The sequence below is a fragment of the Coregonus clupeaformis genome, chromosome 16, assembly GCF_020615455.1.
Source record: "Coregonus clupeaformis isolate EN_2021a chromosome 16, ASM2061545v1, whole genome shotgun sequence".
Classification (NCBI taxonomy): domain Eukaryota; kingdom Metazoa; phylum Chordata; class Actinopteri; order Salmoniformes; family Salmonidae; genus Coregonus; species Coregonus clupeaformis.
The window spans coordinates 5,934,809-5,954,055 of record NC_059207.1 but is presented as its reverse complement, the minus strand read 5'-3'; the positions used below and the strand labels follow the sequence as shown (position 1 = coordinate 5,954,055).

The following is a 19,247-nucleotide window of genomic DNA, read 5'->3' as shown; positions in this document are numbered from 1 at the left end:
AATGCCTGTCTAAAAAAGATGTAAATAGAGTTGACATTAGAATAATGGCTAATAAAACATGAGTTATTATATATATATATATATATGCCATTTAGCAGACGCTTTTATCCAAAGCGACTTACAGTCATGCGTGCATTGATTTTTGTGTATGGGTGGTCCCGGGGATCGAACCCACTACCTTGGCTTTAAAAGTGCTGTGCTCTACCAGCTGAGCTACAGAGGACCACAGTTATTAACTGTAAGGATCATTTACATTTTTTTTTTACATTTTAGTCATTTAGCAGACGATCTTATCCAGAGCGACTTACAGTTAGTGAATACATATATTTTTTTTTATACTGGCCCCCCGTGGGAAACGAACCCACAACCCTGGCGTTGCAAACGCCATGCTCTATCAACTGAGCTACATCCCTGCCGGCCATTCCCTCCCCTACCCTGGACGAATTGTGCGCCGCCCATGAGTCTCCCGGTCACGGCCGGCTGCGACAGAGCCTGGATTCGAACCAGGATCTCTAGTGGCACAGTTAGCACTGCGATGCAGTGCCTTAGACCACTGCGCCACTTAGGAGACAATTGTATGCTTATTGTTCACATCTTCAATGTTATGCAAAGTTTTTTAAATGCAGGCTACAGTAAACATTTCAAGATTTCAAGATTTTGCCCCGAGATGTAGGCCTAGACAAATAATAAATCAGAGTTTTGCTAAATCGCCATAAAAACTCTAAATTCCTTTAGTGAAATCTGATGCCTAACACATAACAGACCTCCTCCAAAACCCTGTTGCCTCCTCAATCTGCTATGCGCCCATCCAGCCAGCCAGCCAGACTCAACCCAATCCCCATTCACAAACTCCTTCCCCCGCCCCAAGCTATCCTTGTCCCCGTCCAAGATGGAGGCGCTGGAGGTTTTGGGGGGCTACCCGACCAAGCCCTCTGACCCTCGAACACGAATGGTCAGTGTTCTACTGAGTATGACGGTTGTTATGGGATGTTTATTAATGCTACATAGTTTTCTCAAAATCGGCAAGTCGCGGAAGCCGCAAGATTTCTACTCTTTTGAGATGAAGGACGCCAAAGGGAGAAGCGTTTCTCTGGAGCGATACCGAGGCAAAGTAAGTACACATCAGTAAAACTCAGCAAGTAAACTAACTGAACTTTGTGTAGGCGTACTGATGAAGTCACTTGGTTTTTCTAAAATGTTGATAAATGGTTTCTGCGATTTAGCACGTTTTCCCCAAAAAAAGTATAATATTTAGGCCTAATGTTTACTTTTCTCTGGTTGTCAACGTGGCGAGCCACAGAGAAGAACTATCACTCTCTGCGAGAGCTGCACCGCGAACTGGGGACGTCCCATTTCAACGCGCTGGCTTTTCCCTGCGGCCAGTCGGGAAGACCGAGATGGGGGCCAGCCGGGACATTGAGGCCTACGCCAAGAACACCTATGATGTCACCTTCCCCATCTTCAGTAAGATCAAAATCATGGGATCGGAGGCGGAGCCAGCTTTCAAATTCATAACAGGTAAGCACAGTAGGCTTATCATTAGACCAGAGATCTGGGGCGGCAGGTAGCTTAGTGGGTAAGAGCGTTGTGCCAGTAACCAAAAGGTCGCTGGTTCTAATCCCTGAGCCGACTAGGTGAAAAATCTGTCGATGTGCCCTTAAGCAAGGAACTTAACCCTAATTGGTCCTGTAAGTTGCTCTGGATAAGAGCGTCTGCTAAATGACAAAAATGTAATCAAGATAGTTTAGTATGTTGTCACGATCGTCATAATGAGTGGAACAAGGCGCAGCGTGATATGCGTACATCTCTTTAATAGTGTACTTAGCAACACGATACATATAACAAAAACAACAAAACGAAACGTGAAGTTCTCGGTCATGAACACAAACCTACACGGAACAAGATCCCACGAATCACAAGTGCACAAAAGGCTGCCTAAGTATGGTTCCCAATCAGAGACAACAAGCAACAGCTGATTCTCGTTGCCTCTGATTGAGAACCACCCCGGCCAACATAGAGACACATAACCTAGAACAGAACATAGAAAACGAAACATAGACACTACACAAGGAAACTAACACCCTGGCTCAACATTCAAGAGTCCCCAGAGCCAGGGCGTGACATATGTTTCTAAGGACAAGAAGAACAAGGTGAAGTTTATCACAGGTAAACAAAGCTTAGCCTACAGGCCCTTTTCATCTTTAGTCTAAATAAAGTAGTTATTTTCTATTCTATTCAAGATAATGTTTTTCATGGACACTGTGGCTGTAGGAGGAATTGCAGGTATTATAGCACATTGGCACACAACACAACATAGAACATTGGACCTAGTAAACGTTTGTTTCCATTCGCCAGATTACAGATTCTATAAAAGAAGATTCCAAAGTGGAACTTCTGGAAGTTCCTGGTGAACCCTGAGAGCCAGGTGGTGGGATAATGGAAGGCAGAGGAGCCCACCGAGAGCGTGCGTAAGGAGGCCACGACCATGGTGCGTGAGATCATTCTAAAGAAAAGGGCAGAGCTCTTAACAGGTTTGAACTTGGAGATGGTGAAGACAGTCCTGGGGTACTGTATGATGGACGAACATTTCAACAGACTTTATTACCCTGTGGTATGGAAAATTATTTGCCACTTCGCCAAAACTTTGCAGAAGATCAGGCAGCAGTGAAAGAATAAGAGCTCTTGTGTGTGTGTGTGTGCGTGTATGTGCGTGTGTGTGTCTGTGTGTGTGTGAGTGCATGTGTGTGTGTGTGTATGTGTGTGCGTGTGTGTGTCTCTGTACACTTAAACTGTGAGAGACGGAATCTAAAACAAAAATCCAGAAAATCACATTGTATGATTTTTAAGTAATTAATTTGCATTTTATTGCATGACGGCGTAGTGTGTTACTAATGGTTTTCTTTGAGACTAAAATGTAAATGTAAATGTAGTCAGTCACATGTCGTGATATGGAAGTACGTGTAACTGCTGAACTCAAAACAGCCAGCTAACACAGCACTGCCTCATCGTGACACGGATCCTATCTCCTTGCCTCCTATCTCCTCGCCTTCTCAACCGTGTTGGAGGAGAAGGTCCAAGGTCCCGCCAATCAGGACTTCTTCTCCAATTAGTTTTGAGAAGGAGATGAGAAGATGCAACGAATCAATGAAAGATTAGTTGAGAAAAAGCCATAGAGATGTATAGATGGCTCAACTTGGATGTAACGCGTTTTAACATGGACATTGCTATTGAGGGCTTGCACCATTTAAAAGTAGTCAACTGGATTGGAACTTCCTATGGGTTAAGGAAGGTTCACACGACTCAACCGGGTCATCCAACCGGGTCATCAGGAGGGATCATCCAACCGGGTCATCAGGAGGGATCATCCAACCGGGTCATCAGGAGGGATCATCCAACCGGGTCATCAGGAGGGATCATCCAACCGGGTCATCAGGAGGGATCAACCAATAAATTATACTTGTGAAGAAGAAAATTGACTACTGCATTTAGATTTTTTGTCATTTAGCAGACGCTCTTATCCAGAGCGACTTACAGTTAGTGCATGCATTTAAAAAAAAAAAAATCATACTGGCCCCCCGTGGGAATCGAACCCACAACCCTGGCATTGCAAATGCCATGCTCTACCAACTGAGCTACATCCCTGCCGGCCATTCCCTCCCCTACCCTGGACCAGTGATGGTTTACATCAGTTCTCACAAACCGGTCGATCGCTATCGACTGGTCGATCTCCAAGGCATTCCTAGTCGATCGCCAAACAGTTCTGTAAAACCCAACGATAAAACCTTACGTTCCTATTTGTATTTAATTGTCTCGCGCTGTTGGCGGTAGGTGATTCAGCTGCCCAGCGCGCCGGGTACGCCAACTGTTCCCATTTCATGTGTCTGAAGGTACAAACTCTGCCTTACCGGTGGGGCCCGGAAAGCAAATCAAGTGCACTATAGGCCTACCGCTGGCCAATGGGATGGCTCAGATTATCGTGTCTGCAGTAACGTAGCAGGCGTAAAAGAAAGCTGAAGCAAAGTTGATACTGTGAGATATCTCACTCAGCAATGTTAAAACTTTTTATTCAACACTTTTATAAACCATAAAAATGCATGTTCTTCCTACTTCCATTGGCGCTACAACCAGTACTGCAGCTGTAATGAATGAGTAGGGAAGTGTATCGATAGGCTTGCGTTGTTATTATTAGCTCGGGTCTTTTTTTAATATCAAGGAATATTTCACTTTCTCTGGTCATACGAGTAACAACCTGAATTTGTGTATGAGGCAGAAATAATGAGGCGCGACTTGAGTTTCGCCAGCTGGAAGACGGTGTCCCTTTTTGGTCAGTGTCAGTGGAAGGAAAGGGAGAGAGGAGGGACGTTGAGAGGCGGACCATCAGTCTGCTGCTCTGTCCCTCCGCTGAGACCGACCATCAGATGCAGGCACAATCAGCCCAAGTTGTCTGAGCTAACATTTTTGTATTTATTATTTTATATATATATATCATTTGTTATTTGTTGCTGGACATTAAAGACTGTAACACACCAGGAAATCAGCTATTTTAATTTTGGAAATCTGAATTATTCCCACGCATAAGAGAGAGACACGTGATCGTATACAAATGTAAGCAAGGTTTGAAATGATTATGTTTTAGTCAAACATTATATCTGTTTGGGCTTCTTGCGGTCAATTTGCAGTCTACAAATGATGTGTAATTATGTTCCGGCCCCCTGACCATCCGCTCAAGAAAGAAATCGTCCCATGGCTGAATCTGGTTGATGATCTCTGCTGTACTGTGCAGCCGTTAGAGATGGTGACGTCAAAGGACCAGTGATGGATTTCATGGACAGCTAGAGGGCAGCAGCAGGGAAGCTGGTAAAACAAACCAATCAGCTAACAAGACACTGCCTCCCAGCCGCCCAATCCGAACAGAAGAGAAGGCAGGGGCGGCCAACCCTCTTCCTGGAGAGCCACCAGGGTGTGTGCAGGCTTTTGGCTCCAGCCCTGCTCTACCACACCTAATTCAGCTAATCGAAGCCACAAAGAGAAGTTGATTAGTAGAATCGTAGAATCAGGTGTGTTAGAGTAGGGTTGGAGAAAAAGCCTGTGCACAACCAGGTGGGTTAAATCCTTGGCGGGTGGAGGCGGAGTTTCGGGTGAGAGGTTAGGGAGCAGCTGTAGCGTGAGCTGACAAATGAGATAACAGTCAGCTAACATTACACTGCCTACTAACCAATCACGTTACATTACACTGCCTACTAACCAATCACGGTACATTACACTGCCTACTAACCAATCACGTTACATTACACTGCCTACTAACCAATCACGTTACATTACACTGCCTACTAACCAATCACGTTACATTACACTGCCTACTAACCAATCACGTTACATTACACTGCCTACTAACCAATCACGTTACATTACACTGCCTACTAACCAATCACGTTACATTACACTGCCTACTAACCAATCACGTTACATTACACTGCCTACTAACCAATCATGTTACATTACACTGCCTACTAACCAATCACATGTTGAACAACTCTCTTAACCAATCCAATCACAGAAGTCAGCTGACATTACACTGCTTACTAACCAATCACACATTATATTATACACTCTTAGAAAAAAAGGTACTATCTAGAACCTAAAAAGGTTATTTGGCTGTCCCCATAGGAGAACCCTTTGAAGAACCCTTATTGGTTCCAGGTAGAACCCATTTGGTTCCAGGTAAAGAAAGCCCTTTTGGGTTCCATGTAGAACCCTTTCCACAGATGGTTATACCTGGAACCAAAAAGGGTTCTCCTTTAGGGACAGCCAAAGAACCCTTTTGGAACAATTTTTTCTAAGAGTGTACTAACCAAGCACATTTCACCACTGTTTCTTAACTAATTACATAATATGTACTCCCTATTCATGGACCCCTTCATTGACCACTAGTTGATGAATTCCGCCCAGCACCCTGTAATAAGGGAAGTGTGTTTGACTTTCAAGGCTACTTGTGTTTCTGTCTCTGCCAGCTGCTTCTTTGACATCTGCTGCCCACTCAAATCAGCTTTACCAGACCCCGCTCAGCCCAAAGCAGGAGTGCAGTCTGTGTTACCATCTAAACTGGCATTTGTGTTAGTCTGAGAAACCTAATAATTTTGTATTGAATCAAATAGGTGCAATAGCTGTTTTAAGGTGTATGCCTGCCTGTCTGCCTGTCTGCCTGCCTGTCTGTCTGCCTGCCTGCCTGCCTGCCTGCCTGTCTGTCTGTCTGTCTGTCTGTCTGTCTGTCTGTCTGTCTGTCTGTCTGTCTGCCTGCCTGCCTGCCTGCCTGCCTGCCTGTCTGTCTGTCTGTCTGTCTCGGTGTCTGTCTGTCTCTGTGTCTGCCTGCCTGCCTGCCTGCCTGACTGCCTGCCTGCCTGCCTGCCTGTCTGTCTCGGTGTCTGTCTGTCTCTGTGTCTCTGTCTCTGTGTCTGCCTGTCTGTCTGCCTGTCTGTTAAAGGTGGGGGGGGCACTGCTTCAGACAGCAGCAGTGAGGAGTGTAGCTGACAGCTGTCAATCACATTAGCACAGCCAGCAGCTGTACACTGCCACACTGTCACCATCCTCTCCTCCCCTATTCCCTGCTTTTCTGTTCTCTCCTCCTCTCCTCACCTGTTTTCTTCTCCTCTCCCAGTCCTTCCATCCCCCGCTTTCATGTCCTCTCCTCATGTCCATTCCTGACCACTGATATGTTTAACAAACTGGTTGAACTATTATTTATTCCGTGCCTTCTTCATTGTATTGTGGCACAATCAAAGTAGATTGGTGTTATTACTAGCCTAAGTTATACAATTATTGATATCACCACCTTACCTTTTGTGTAGTTTGAAAGGGGCAATGTCTCCTCTTCGTCCTGAAATCCACCAGCATTCTCCTCATGATGTTCTCCTGACCGTTAGAATAAAAAGACAGCAGTTTACAAAACGTTCACCACTCGATGTTCACCACACAATTACAATATACAACAGCAGGTGGACCTACACCTACCCAAAGCACAGTGTCCTCGGTTTTCACTTTAAAACGCGAATATCTATTCAACTTTCAGTCCATATTGGCTTAAAAAAAACTCTTGCAAACTTTACTGACTGACAAGTGGTAGCCTAACTTGTTACCCTTTCAATCCACTGTGGCTGAATGTGCACCTGTCTTGTGTCTGTGCGTCGTAGTTCCTAAATACGCGCAGGGGGCGGCTGCTGGAGCGGGAATGATGTTCCTCGGCTCGCCATTGGTGGATAGGGAGGTGTTCCCCAGTCACTAGCAGGGTTTCCCTCTGTAGACGCGTCCTAGTTTCCCTGGAGACCGACATGAACTGCCACAGTGAAACAGTATTTAATCTGAAAGTGTCAACAGAGCGCAACGCGGCAAAGTTTTAAAGGTCTTGGCGCGGTTATAGAGAATAGCGTCTAATTGATTCTAAACTGTCAGCATTATCAGTGGATATTTAGAAACAATCGAACATGTTCTGCAATTCTGTAGGGCACTAATTCATTTTTTTTGCACAGTCCTGCATGCTTTATTGTAGACTAGCTCACTCACACACACATTTCGATCCCAAAATATTTTCTACGAAGTGATAAAACAGCCTATAGTTGGCCTAAATTAAATAATGTAACCCATGAGATAGAAGACATAGACTTAAAATAGACAATAGCCTGTTATTGTTATTCTTACTAATCAAAACAATGTTGACGAATCAATTAGGCATATTAGGCTATTATTAATATTATCATTATTGCTAGGCTATTCATTATTATCTGCTATAAACTAGGCTACCGCGTTCTTGCCATCTTTGCTGTAAAATTACACACAAAAAAAAGTGGGAATATTTGTATATCAATATAATTGGCTACTAGCCCTCTGTTGCCCGCGGGTAATTTGGTCCCTTATGAATCAACCGGACTGGAGCTCGCGCTGAGGCGGGCTGAAGGGCGGGAACCGGCGAGAGAAGGGTTCTTTTTGTTTTAACTGCCACCTGCCACTTCCGTATGCTGCCTCACACCCTGAGCTCAGCCCCGGCCTGCACGGAACAGGTGCGCTCAATGACAGGAGAGCCAACAGACGCTTTCCTATAATGTAATTAACAGTGGTGGCATGGGATTGAATCATCATGTTATCATCAGCAGCAGCATCATCATCCTAAATAATCATCATCATCACATGTATCTTTATCATCGCCACCACTATCATCATCATCCTTCTTCTCATCCTCGACAGCGGCATCAGTTGCTGATTAAATCTATAGACTAATAGTGTGCCATTTATTTGCCTCGCTGGCTGCTTTATGAAGTGTTCTCTTATTAAGTAGCATTGGAAACGTATTGTCTGAGATATCATTTTCCCGCAATCTCTCCCGCAGTTTGGCGGTAACGGTCAGCAACAAGCTGTGTCAAACTGCGGCGCCGTGTTTTGTTCTGAGGGCTTATCAACGAGAAACGGATTTGTTTGCTAGAACAATGGCTCAAGGCAAGGCACGCTTTGGCGTTCATATGTTTTTTGATCTGACCCTGAAGTTGTTTTTTAACGGCATCAAGGATACCAACCGTGAACATTTCAATAGCCTATTCTTGAAAATGTGATAGGCTGCTTGCCATAAACCCAAAGCATAATCACACATATAATCATTAAACAATTTAAACTGTTCAGAGCATGTGAAAATATGAAAAGGGTGAAATACACAGCCAGTTTCATGTTTTAGTTTGGATTTGAAAAGGAACAAACTCTAGGCTATACCCAGAACATAACAATCTTTTTCGGCAAGGCATCGGGAAGTAAAAATAATAATAAATAAAATGATTATATTCTATTCTATTTTATAACAACGTCATTATTTGGACATTCTTTCAACATATCCAACATTCCTGTGTTGTACACAATCACAGCAATATTGTCTATATACATTTCTTATTACACTGAGTATACAAAACATTAAGAACACCTGCTCTTTCCATGACATAGACTGACCATGCAGGTGAAGCCAGGTGAAAGCTATGATCCCTTATTGATGTCATTTGTTAAAACCATTTAAATCAGAGTAGATTAAGGCGCGGAGACAGGTTAAAGAAGGATTTTTAAGCCTAGAGACAGTTGAGACATGGATTGTGTACGTGTGCCATTCAGAGGGTGAATGTGCAAGACGAAAAATGTAAGTGCCTTTGAACGGGGTATGGTAGTAAGTGCCAGGCGCACCGGTTTGAGTGTCAAGCACTGTAACGCTGCTGGGTTTTTCACCCTCAACAGTTTCCCGTGTGTATCGAGAATGGTCCACCACCCAAAAGGACATCCAGCCAACTGTGAGAAGCATTGGAGTCAACAAGGGCCAGCATCCCTGTGGAAGGCCTTCAACACCTTGTGGAGTCCATGCCCTGACGAATTGAGGCTGTTCTTTGGGCAAAAGGGTGGGTTACAACTCAACATTAGGAAGGTGTTCCTAATGTTTTGTAAACATAGTGTGTATTACCCATCATATCCCTCGGAACAGTACCATGGCAGGGTCATTTTATGGTCAGTGATGGGTTTTGGTCAGTTGGAGTCAGCAGAGAGCCAGAGACATCAAATTCTTAGTGTGTGTGTGTGCGTGTGCGTGTGCATGTGCGCGTGTGTGTGGTATACATTTTTTGTCGCTGGCTGCTGGTAAGCTTTCTTGACTTGGACATACATTTTTTTCCAACACATGGCTAACCTTGGTTTAACCAGCTAAGCAGCTCCTCTTAGCAAAAAATGTGTTTGGAGTTACCTTTCCAGTTAACAGGTTATGTTAGAGCGTACACTTCCTCTTCCTGTTATAATGTGGGGAGGTCAAAATAATGATAAACTATTGATTTTAAAATGTTGATTACTTCTCCTTGCCTTTATCATTCACCTGATGATAAGACAAGACAGCACAGTTGTTGCTAACGTATGATGGGGGTCGCTGGGTCACTGGTTTGACTGGCAGGGGGTCGCTGGGTCACTGGTTTGCCTGGGAGGGGGTTCCTGGGTCACTGGTTTGCCTGGGAGGGGGTTCCTGGGTCAATGGTTTGCCTGGGAGGGGATCGCTGGGTCAATGGTTTGCCTGGGAGGGGGTTCCTGGGTCACTGGTTTGCCTGGGAGGGGGTTCCTGGGTCACTGGTTTGCCTGGGAGGGGGTTCCTGGGTCACTGGTTTGCCTGGGAGGGGGTTCCTGGGTCACTGGTTTGCCTGGGAGGGGGGTTCCTGGGTCACTGGTTTGCCTGGGAGGGTCTGGGGTTGGGGGTTCCTGGGTCACTGGTTTGCCTGGGAGGGGGTTCCTGGGTCACTGGTTTGCCTGGGAGGGGGTTCCTGGGTCACTGGTTTGCCTGGGAGAGGGGTTCCTGGGTCACTGGTTTGCCTGGGAGGGGGTTCCTGGGTTGAAGAACCCTGATCTAAGGGCTTACACATACAGGCGTTAAGCAATAAGGCCCGAGGGGGTGTGGTATATGGCTAATATACTACGGCTAACGTCTGTTCTTAAGCACGACGCAACGCGGGTTGCCTGTATACAGCCCTTAGCCGTGGTATATTGTCCATATACCACAAACCCCCAGAGGTGCCTTATTCCTATTATATACTGGTTACCAATGTATTTAGAGCACTAACAAGAAATGTTTTGTCATACCCGTGGTATACGGTCTGATATACCATGGCTATCAGCCAATCAGCATTCAGGGCTCGAACCACCCAGTTTATAATGTCTGATATACCACGGCTTTCAGCTAATCAGCATCAAGGACCCAAACTACTGGGTTTATAAATGCTTTATAGCATACATACAGTGGGGAGAACAAGTATTTGATACACTGCCGATTTTGCAGGTTTTCCTACTTACAAAGCATGTAGAGGTCTGTCATTTTTATCATAGGTACACTTCAACTGTGAGAGACGGAATCTAAAACAAAAATCCAGAAAATCACATTGTATGATTTTTAAGTAATTAATTTGCATTTTATTGCATGACATAAGTATTTGATCACCTACCAACCAGTAAGAATTCCGGCTCTCACAGACCTGTTAGTTTTTCTTTAAGAAGCCCTCCTGTTCTCCACTCATTACCTGTATTAACTGCACCTGTTTGAACTCGTTACCTGTATAAAAGACACCTGGCCACACACTCAATCAAACAGACTCCAACCTCTCCACAATGGCCAAGACCAGAGAGATGTGTAAGGACATCAGGGATAAAATTGTAGACCTGCACAAGGCTGGGATGGGCTACAGGACAATAGGCAAGCAGCTTGGTGAGAAGGCAACAACTGTTGGCGCAATTATTAGAAAATGGAAGAAGTTCAAGATGACGGTCAATCACCCTCGGTCTGGGGCTCCATGCAAGATCTCACCTTGTGGGGCATCAATGATCATGAGGAAGGTGAGGGATCAGCCCAGAACTACACGGCAGGACCTGGTCAATGACCTGAAGAGAGCTGGGACCACAGTCTCAAAGAAAACCATTAGTAACACACTACGTCGTCATGGATTAAAATCATTTAGCGCACGCAAGATCCCCCTGCTCAAGCCAGCGCATGTCCAGGCCCGTCTGAAGTTTTCCAATGACCATCTGGATGATCCAGAGGAGGAATGGGAGAAGGTCATGTGGTCTGATGAGACAAAAATTGAACTTTTTGGTCTAAACTCCACTCGCCGTGTTTGGAGGAAGAAGAAGGATGAGTACAACAACAAGAACACCATCCCAACGTGAAGCATGGAGGTGGAAACATCATTCTTTGGGGATGCTTTCTGCAAAGGGGACAAGACGACTGCACCGTATTGAGGGAAGGATGGATGGGGCCATGTATCGCGAGATCTTGGCCAACAACCTCCTTCCCTCAGTAAGAGCATTGAAGATGGGTCGTGGCTGGGTCTTCCAGCATGACAACGACCCGAAACACACAGCCAGGGCAACTAAGGAGTGGCTCCATAAGAAGTATCTCAAGGTACTGGAGTGGCCTAGCCAGTCTCCAGACCTGAACCCAATAGAACATCTTTGGAGGGAGCTGAAAGTCTGTATTGCCCAGCGACAGCCCCAAAACCTGAAGGATCTGGAGAAGGTCTGTATGGAGGAGTGGGCCAAAATCCCTGCTGGAAACGTATGATCTCTGTAATTGCAAACAAAGGTTTCTGTACCAAATATTAAGTTCTGCTTTTCTGATGTATCAAATACTTATGTCATGCAATAAAATGCAAATTCATTACTTAAAAATCATACTATGTGATTTTCTGGATTTTTGTTTTAGATTCCGTCTCTCACAGTTGAAGTGTACCTATGATAAAAAAAATTACAGACCTCTACATGCTTTGTAAGTAGGAAAACCTGCAAAATCGGCTGTGTATCAAATACTTGTTCTCCCACTGTATCTCATGATGTTCTTTCCATTTATTTACCTCTGATACAGCCATGTTCTCTATTGACTGGTTAAACATACACTACCAGTCAAAAGTTTCGACACACCTACTCATTCAAGGGTTTTTCTTTATTTTTACTATTTTCTACATTGTAGAATAATAGTGAAGATATCAACTATGAAATTACACATATGGAATCATGTAGTAACCAAAAAGTGTTAAACAAATCAAAATATATTTTATATTTGAGGTTCTTGAAATGGCCACCCTTTGTCTTGATGACAGCTTTGCACACTCTTGGCATTCTCTCAACCAGCTTCACCTGGAATGCTTTTCCAACAGTCTTGAAGGAGTTCCCACATATGCTGAGCACTTGTTGGCTACTTCTCCTTCACTCTGCCATCCAAATCATCCCAAACCATCTCAATTGGGTTGAGGTCGGGGGATTGTGGAGGCCAGGTCATCTGATGCAGCACTCCATCACTCTCCTTCTTGGCCAAATAGCCCTTACACAGCCTGGAGGTGTGTTGAGTCATTGTCCTGTTGAAAAACAAATGATAGTCTCACTAAGCCCAAACCAGATGGGATGGCATATCGCTGCAGAATGCTGTGGTAGCTATGCTGGTTAAGTGTGCCTTGAATTCTAAATAAATCACAGACAGTGTCACCAGCAAAGCACCCCCACACCATAACAACACCACCTCCTCCATGCTTTACGGTGGTAACTACACATGCGGAGATCATCCGTTCGACCCCACACCGCGTCTCACAAAGACACGGCGGTTGGAACCAAAAATCTCCAATTTGGACTCCAGACCAAAGGACAAATTTCCACTGGTCTAATGTCAATTTCTTGTGTTTCTTGGCCCAATCAGATCTCTTCTTCTTATTGGTGTCCTTTAGTAGTGGTTTCTTTGCAGCAATTTAACCATGAAGGCCTGATTCACACAGTCCACTCTGAACAGGCTGTGTCACAACCGGCCGTGATTGGGAGTCCCATAGGGCGGCACACAATTTGCCCAGCATCGTCCGGGTTTGGCTGGTGTAGGCCGTCATTGTAAATAAGAATTTGTTCTTAACTAACTTGCCTAGTTAAATAAAGGTTAAATAAAATAAAATAAAAAAACTGTTGATGTTGAGATGTGTCTGTTACTTGAACTCTGTGAAGCACTTATTTGGGCTGCAATTTCTGAGGCTGGTAACTCTAATGAACTTATCCTCTGCAGCAGAGGTAACTCTGGGTCTTCCATTCCTGTGGTGGCCCTCATGAGAGCCAGTTTCATCATAGCGCTTGATGGTTTTTGCGACTGCACTTGAAGAAACTTTCAAAGTTCTTGACATTTTTCGTATTGACTGACCTTCATGTCTTAAAGTAATGATGGACTATAGTTTCTCTTTGCTTATTTGAGCTATTCTTGCCATAATATGGACTTGGTCTTTTACCAAATAGGGCTATCTTCTGTAAACCCCCCCTACCTTGTCACATCACAACTGATTGGCTCAAACGCATTAAGAAGGAAAGAAATTCCACAAATTAACTTTTAAGAAGACACACCTGTTAATTGAAATGAATTCCAGGTGACTACCTCATGAAGCTGGTTGAGAGAATGCCAAGAGTGTGCAAAGCTGTCATCAAGGCAAAGGGTGGCTATTTGAAGAATCTCAAATATAAAATATACTTTGATTTGTTTAACACTTTTTGGGTTACTCCATGATTCCATATGTGTTATTTCATAGTTCTGATGTCTTCAGTATTATTCCACAATGTAAAAAATAATAAAAATTACGAAAAACACTTCAATGAGTAGGTGTGTCCAAACTTTTGACTGGTAGTGTATATCTCATGATGTTCTTTTATTTTATTTACCATGTTCTCTATTGACTGCACTGATACATACAGTCTTAAACATATAACATGAGATCTAAACCCCAAAGGTCTTGTGGGTTTAAGGTTTATATTGCTCAGAAATACCTTCAAATTGCCAAGTCAAACAGTGTCCCAACGCTGGGTTGTCCAGACTGATAACTCAATCATAGGAGTGTGTGTGCTTTTGTGTGTCTGATAACTCCTAGGATGCCAACAGTGATAAGACAGCAGTAAAACGTCAAGGTGACGATGTCGATCACGCCCCATTTAATAGAGAATCAGAGAAGCAAACAGAGAGCTCCCAGTTTTATGATATTGGGAAAGTGTTGTAAATGTAAATGTTGTGGTCAGTGTTTAAATTTGCTGAACAAATGTTACCATCAAATACGGTGGCTTGCGAAAGTATTCACCCCCCTTGGCATTTTTCCTATTTTGTTGCCTTACAACCTGGAATTAAAATGAATTTTGGGGGGGGTTGTATCATTTGATTTACACAACATGCCTACCACTTTGAAGATGCAAAATATTTTTTATTGTGAAACGAAGAAATAAGAAAAAAAAATAGAAAACTTGAGCGAGCATAACTGTTCACCCCCCAAAGTCAATACTTTGTAGAGCCACCTTTTGCAGCAATTACAGCTGCAAGTCTCTTGGGGTATGTCTCTATAAGCTTGGCACATCTAGCCACTGGGATTTTTTAACCATTCTTCAAGGCAAAACTGCTCCAGCTCCTTCAAGTTGGATGGGTTCCGCTGGTGTACAGCAATCTTTAAGTCATACCACAGATTCTCAATTTGATCGAGGTCTGGGCTTTGACTAGGCCATTACAAATCATTTAAATGTTTCCCCTTAAACCACTTGAGTGTTGCTTTAGCAGTATGCTTAGGGTCATTGTCCTGCTGGAAGGTAAACCTCCGTCCCAGTCTCAAATCTCTGGAAGACTGAAACAGGTTTCCCTCAAGAATATCCCTGTATTTAGCGCCATCCATCATCCCTTCTATTCTGACCAGTTTCCCAGTCCCTGCAGATGAAAAACATCCCACAGCATGATGCTGCCACCACCATGCTTCACTGTGGGGATGGTGTTCTCGGGGTGATGAGAGGTGTTGGGTTTGCGCCAGACATAGCGTTTTCCTTGATGGCCAAAAAGCTCAATTTTAGACTCATCTGACCAGAGTCCCTTCTTCCATATGTTTGGGGAAACTCCCACATGCCTTTTGGCGAACACCAAACGTGTTTACTAATTTTTTTCTTTAAGCAATGGCTTTTTTCTGGCAACTCTTCCGTAAAGCCCAGCTCTGTGGAGTGTACGGCTTAAAGTGGTCCTATGGACAGATACTCCAATCTCCGCTGTGGAGCTTTGCAGCTTTGCAGCTCCTTCAGGGTTATCTTTGGTCTCTTTGTTGCCTCTCTGATTAAGCCCTCCTTCACTGGTCCGTGAGTTTTGGTGGGCAGCCCTCTCTTGGCAGGTTTGTTGTGGTGCCATATTCTTTCCATTTTTTCATAATGGATTTAATGGTGCTCCATGGGATGTTCAAAGTGTCGGATATGTTTTTATAACCCAACCCTGATCTGTACTTCTCCACAACTTTGTACCTGACCTGTTTGGAGAGCTCCTTGGTCTTCATGGTGCCACTTTCTTGGTGGTGCCCCTTGTTTAGTGGTGTTGCAGACTCTGGGGCCTTTCAGAACAGGTGTATACAGTTGAAGTCGGAAGTTTACATACACTTACGTTGGAGTCATTAAAACTCGTTTTTTTCAACCACTTCACACATTTCTTGTTAACAAACTATAGTTTTAGCAAGTCGGTTAGGACATCTACTTTGTTCATGACACAAGTAATTTTTCCAACAATTGTTTATTTCACTTATAATTCACTTGATCACAATTCCAGTGGGTCAGAAGTTTACATACACTAAGTTGACTGTGCCTTTAAACAGCTTGGAAAATTCCAGAAAATGATGTCATGGTTTTAGAAGCTTCTGATAGGCTAATTTATATCATTTGAGACAATTGGAGGTGTACCTGTGGATGTATTTCAAGGCCTACCTTCAAACTCAGTGCCTCTTTGTTTGACATCATGGGAAAATCAAAAGAAATCAGCCAAGACCTCAGAAAGAAAATTGTAGACCTCCACAAGTCTGGTTCATTCTTGGGAGCAATATCCAAATGCCTGAAGGTACGACGTTCATCTGTACAAACAATAGCACGCAAGTATAAACACCATGGGACCACGAAGCCATCATTACCTCTCAGGAAGGAGACGTGTTCTGTCTCCTAGAGATTAACGTACTTTGGTGCGAAAAGTGCAAATCAATCCCAGAACAACAGCAAAGGACCTTGTGGAGGATGCTGGGGTAAACAGGTACAAAAGTATCTATATCCACAGTAAAACGAGTCCTATATTGACATAACCTGAAAGGCCGCTCAGCAAGGAAGAAGTCACTGCTCCAAAACCGCCATAAGAAAGCCAGACTGCGGTTTGCAACTGCACATGTGGACAAAGATCATACTTTTTGGAGAAATGTCCTCTGGTCAACAAAGTCAAGGTATTGGAGTTGCCATCACACAGCCCTGACCTCAATCCTATAGAAAATGTGTGGGCAGAACTGAAAAACGCGTGTGCGAGCAAGGAGGCCTACAAACCTGACTCAGTTACACCAGCTCTGTCAGGAGGAATGGGCCAAAATTCACCCAACTTATTGTGGGAAGCTTGTGGAAGGCTACCCGAAACGTTTGACCCAAGTTAAACAATTTAAAGGCAATGCTACCAAAAACTTCTGACCCACTGGGAATGTGATGAAAGAAATAAAAGCTGAAATAAATAATTCTCTCTAGTATTATTCTGACATTTCACATTATTAAAATAAAGTGGTGATCCTATCTGACCTAAGACAGGGAATTTTTACTTGGATGAAATGTCAGGAATTTGAAAAATTGAGTTTAAATGTATTTGGCTAAGGTGTATGTGAACTTCCATCCTCAACTGAGATCATGTGACAGATCATGTGACACTTAGATTGCACACAGGTGGACTTTATTTAACTAATTATGTGACTTCTGAAGGTAATTGGTTGCACCAGAATTTATTTAGGGGCTTCATAGCAAAGGGGGTGAATACATATGCACGCACCACTTTTCCTTTATTTATTTATAGAATTTTTTGAAACATGTCATTTTTTAATTTCACTTCACCAATTTGGACTATTTTGTGTATGTCCATTACATGAAATCCAAATAAAAAAATCAATTTAAATTACAGGTTGTAATGCAACAAAATAGGAAAAACGCCAAGGGGGATGAATACTTTTGCAAGGCACTGTACCGTAAAACTTTGAGATGGGTGCCTGCGTGTGTCCAACGGTACGCAAGACATCACTGATAAATGTTGTAATGTTTGATGATTCAGGAAGCAGACACACACAAAGAGGCTGTTGTTAGGCCAGTTGTTAGGCTGAGATGAATGGTATCAAGGTCAGCTGTGAGATGGTCTAAAATGTTTGATCAAATATTGTCAAAATTGACATGTTTGATGACCTCCGAAAAACGGAAATGGAACTGAGGAACAGAGGAAGTGAGGAACTGGAAATATCAATTCAACAGGAGTCCTACGGGACTCTAAGTGTTTCTTTGTTCCAGTCACAACACTGCATGAATCCATTTAGCTGGTCGATTAAGGCCTATGCAGTGCAGTGATTGTCAGGTCTCAGACTAAGTATGTCTCCTCTTATGTCCTCCGTGCCTCCCTCGTCCAAGTAGTGCTGTACTCTCTCGGCCCACTTCAAAGCACCTGGTACAACCGTTTGAAAACAATTGAAACATTGTCTATTTTGTGTCTTGTTAAACCACTTTTTTGAAGTGGGGTCCTTCCAGCACCTGATTGTTTTCATGTTTCCACACCACTGCATGAATCCAGTTAGCAGAGATGGTGGTTTCCAGGTCTCAGTCTCTATATCTTATCTCCTCCTTTCCTCACGCCTTCCCTCAGGCGGTTAAATCCTCCTCAAACAAACCTTCCTCCAGCAGCAGTCCTGTAACTGTACCCTGCTCATGTCTTGTTTCCAGAGGCCTTAGACAAACATACCTCAGGGCTGAGGAGTTTGAACAGGTGTCCTAGTGTGGTCTGACGTTCACCTCTGGACAGCCTCACCCTCCCTTCACCCACACACAACCTCCCTCATCCTCCCTTCACCCTCCCTTCACCCACCCACAACCTCCCTCATCCTCCCTTCACCCTCCCTTCACCCACCCATAACCTCCCTCACCCTCCCTTCACCCTCAGTTCACCCACCCACAACCTCCCTCACCCACCCTCCCTTCACCCTCCCTCACCCTCCCTTCACCCTCCCTTACCCTCCATTCACCCTCCCTTCACCCTCCCTTCACCCTCCCTTCATCCCTCACCCTCCCTCACCCTCCCTTCACCCTCCCTTCACCCTCCCTTCACCCACCCACAACCTCCCTCACCCTCTCTTCACCCTCCCTTCACCCACCCACAACCTCCCTTAACCTCCCTCACCCTCCCTCACCCTCCCTTCACCCACCCACAACCTCCCTTAACCTCCCTCACCCTCTCTTCACCCTCCCTTCACCCTCCCTTCACCCTCCCTCACCCTCCCTTCACCCTCCCTCACCCACCCTTCACCCTCCCTCACCCTCCTTCACCCTCCCTTCACCCTCCCTCATTCTCCCTCACCCTCCCTCATCCTGCTGATGTGTTGAGAAGGTGTGTTGAAGAGAGGATGCATGGAATCAAGGCTTTACAGATTCACAACTCAAGACAAGGCTCATCCCAAGCGACTACACCATGAACTAGTGGAGGAGGGCAAGAAAATGAAAAGTCTTGACCCTTTCAAGACCACACCACAACACAGACAGACAGAACAAATGAAGAGGAAGGACCTACAGGTCAAGGGTCACTGGGGTCACTTTGGTTTTGCTCCTGAAACATGGAAAGGAAATCCCCAAACAAACATAAAAATAAACTGTTACTTTCTATTCCTTTACTTCCATTCCTTTACCTTTGG

The 19,247-nt window shown here is 44.3% G+C and overlaps 1 protein-coding gene across 2 annotated transcripts in view; it reads right to left on the bottom strand.

Annotated features, from left to right (window-relative positions):
* LOC121547218 (cell division cycle protein 20 homolog B) overlaps positions 1–7,160 on the bottom strand; it is a 25,965-nt gene extending 18,805 nt beyond the window's left edge. The window contains exons 1-3 of one of the 2 annotated variants that reach the window (XM_045225861.1): positions 7,009–7,021; positions 6,835–6,909; positions 1–9 (exon numbers count right to left, since the gene is read on the bottom strand). The exon at positions 1–9 is cut by the window's left edge and continues 229 nt beyond it. Coding sequence is in view for 1 of the 2 variants with exons in the window: in XM_045225860.1 (XP_045081795.1) it covers positions 6,835–6,900 (66 nt within the window). In the remaining variant the exon portion in view is untranslated. Of the gene's footprint in view, positions 10–6,834; positions 6,910–7,008 lie in introns of both variants that reach the window. The other variant, XM_045225860.1, reaches the window with a different exon arrangement.
* Between the last annotated feature and the right edge of the window lie 12,087 nt (positions 7,161–19,247).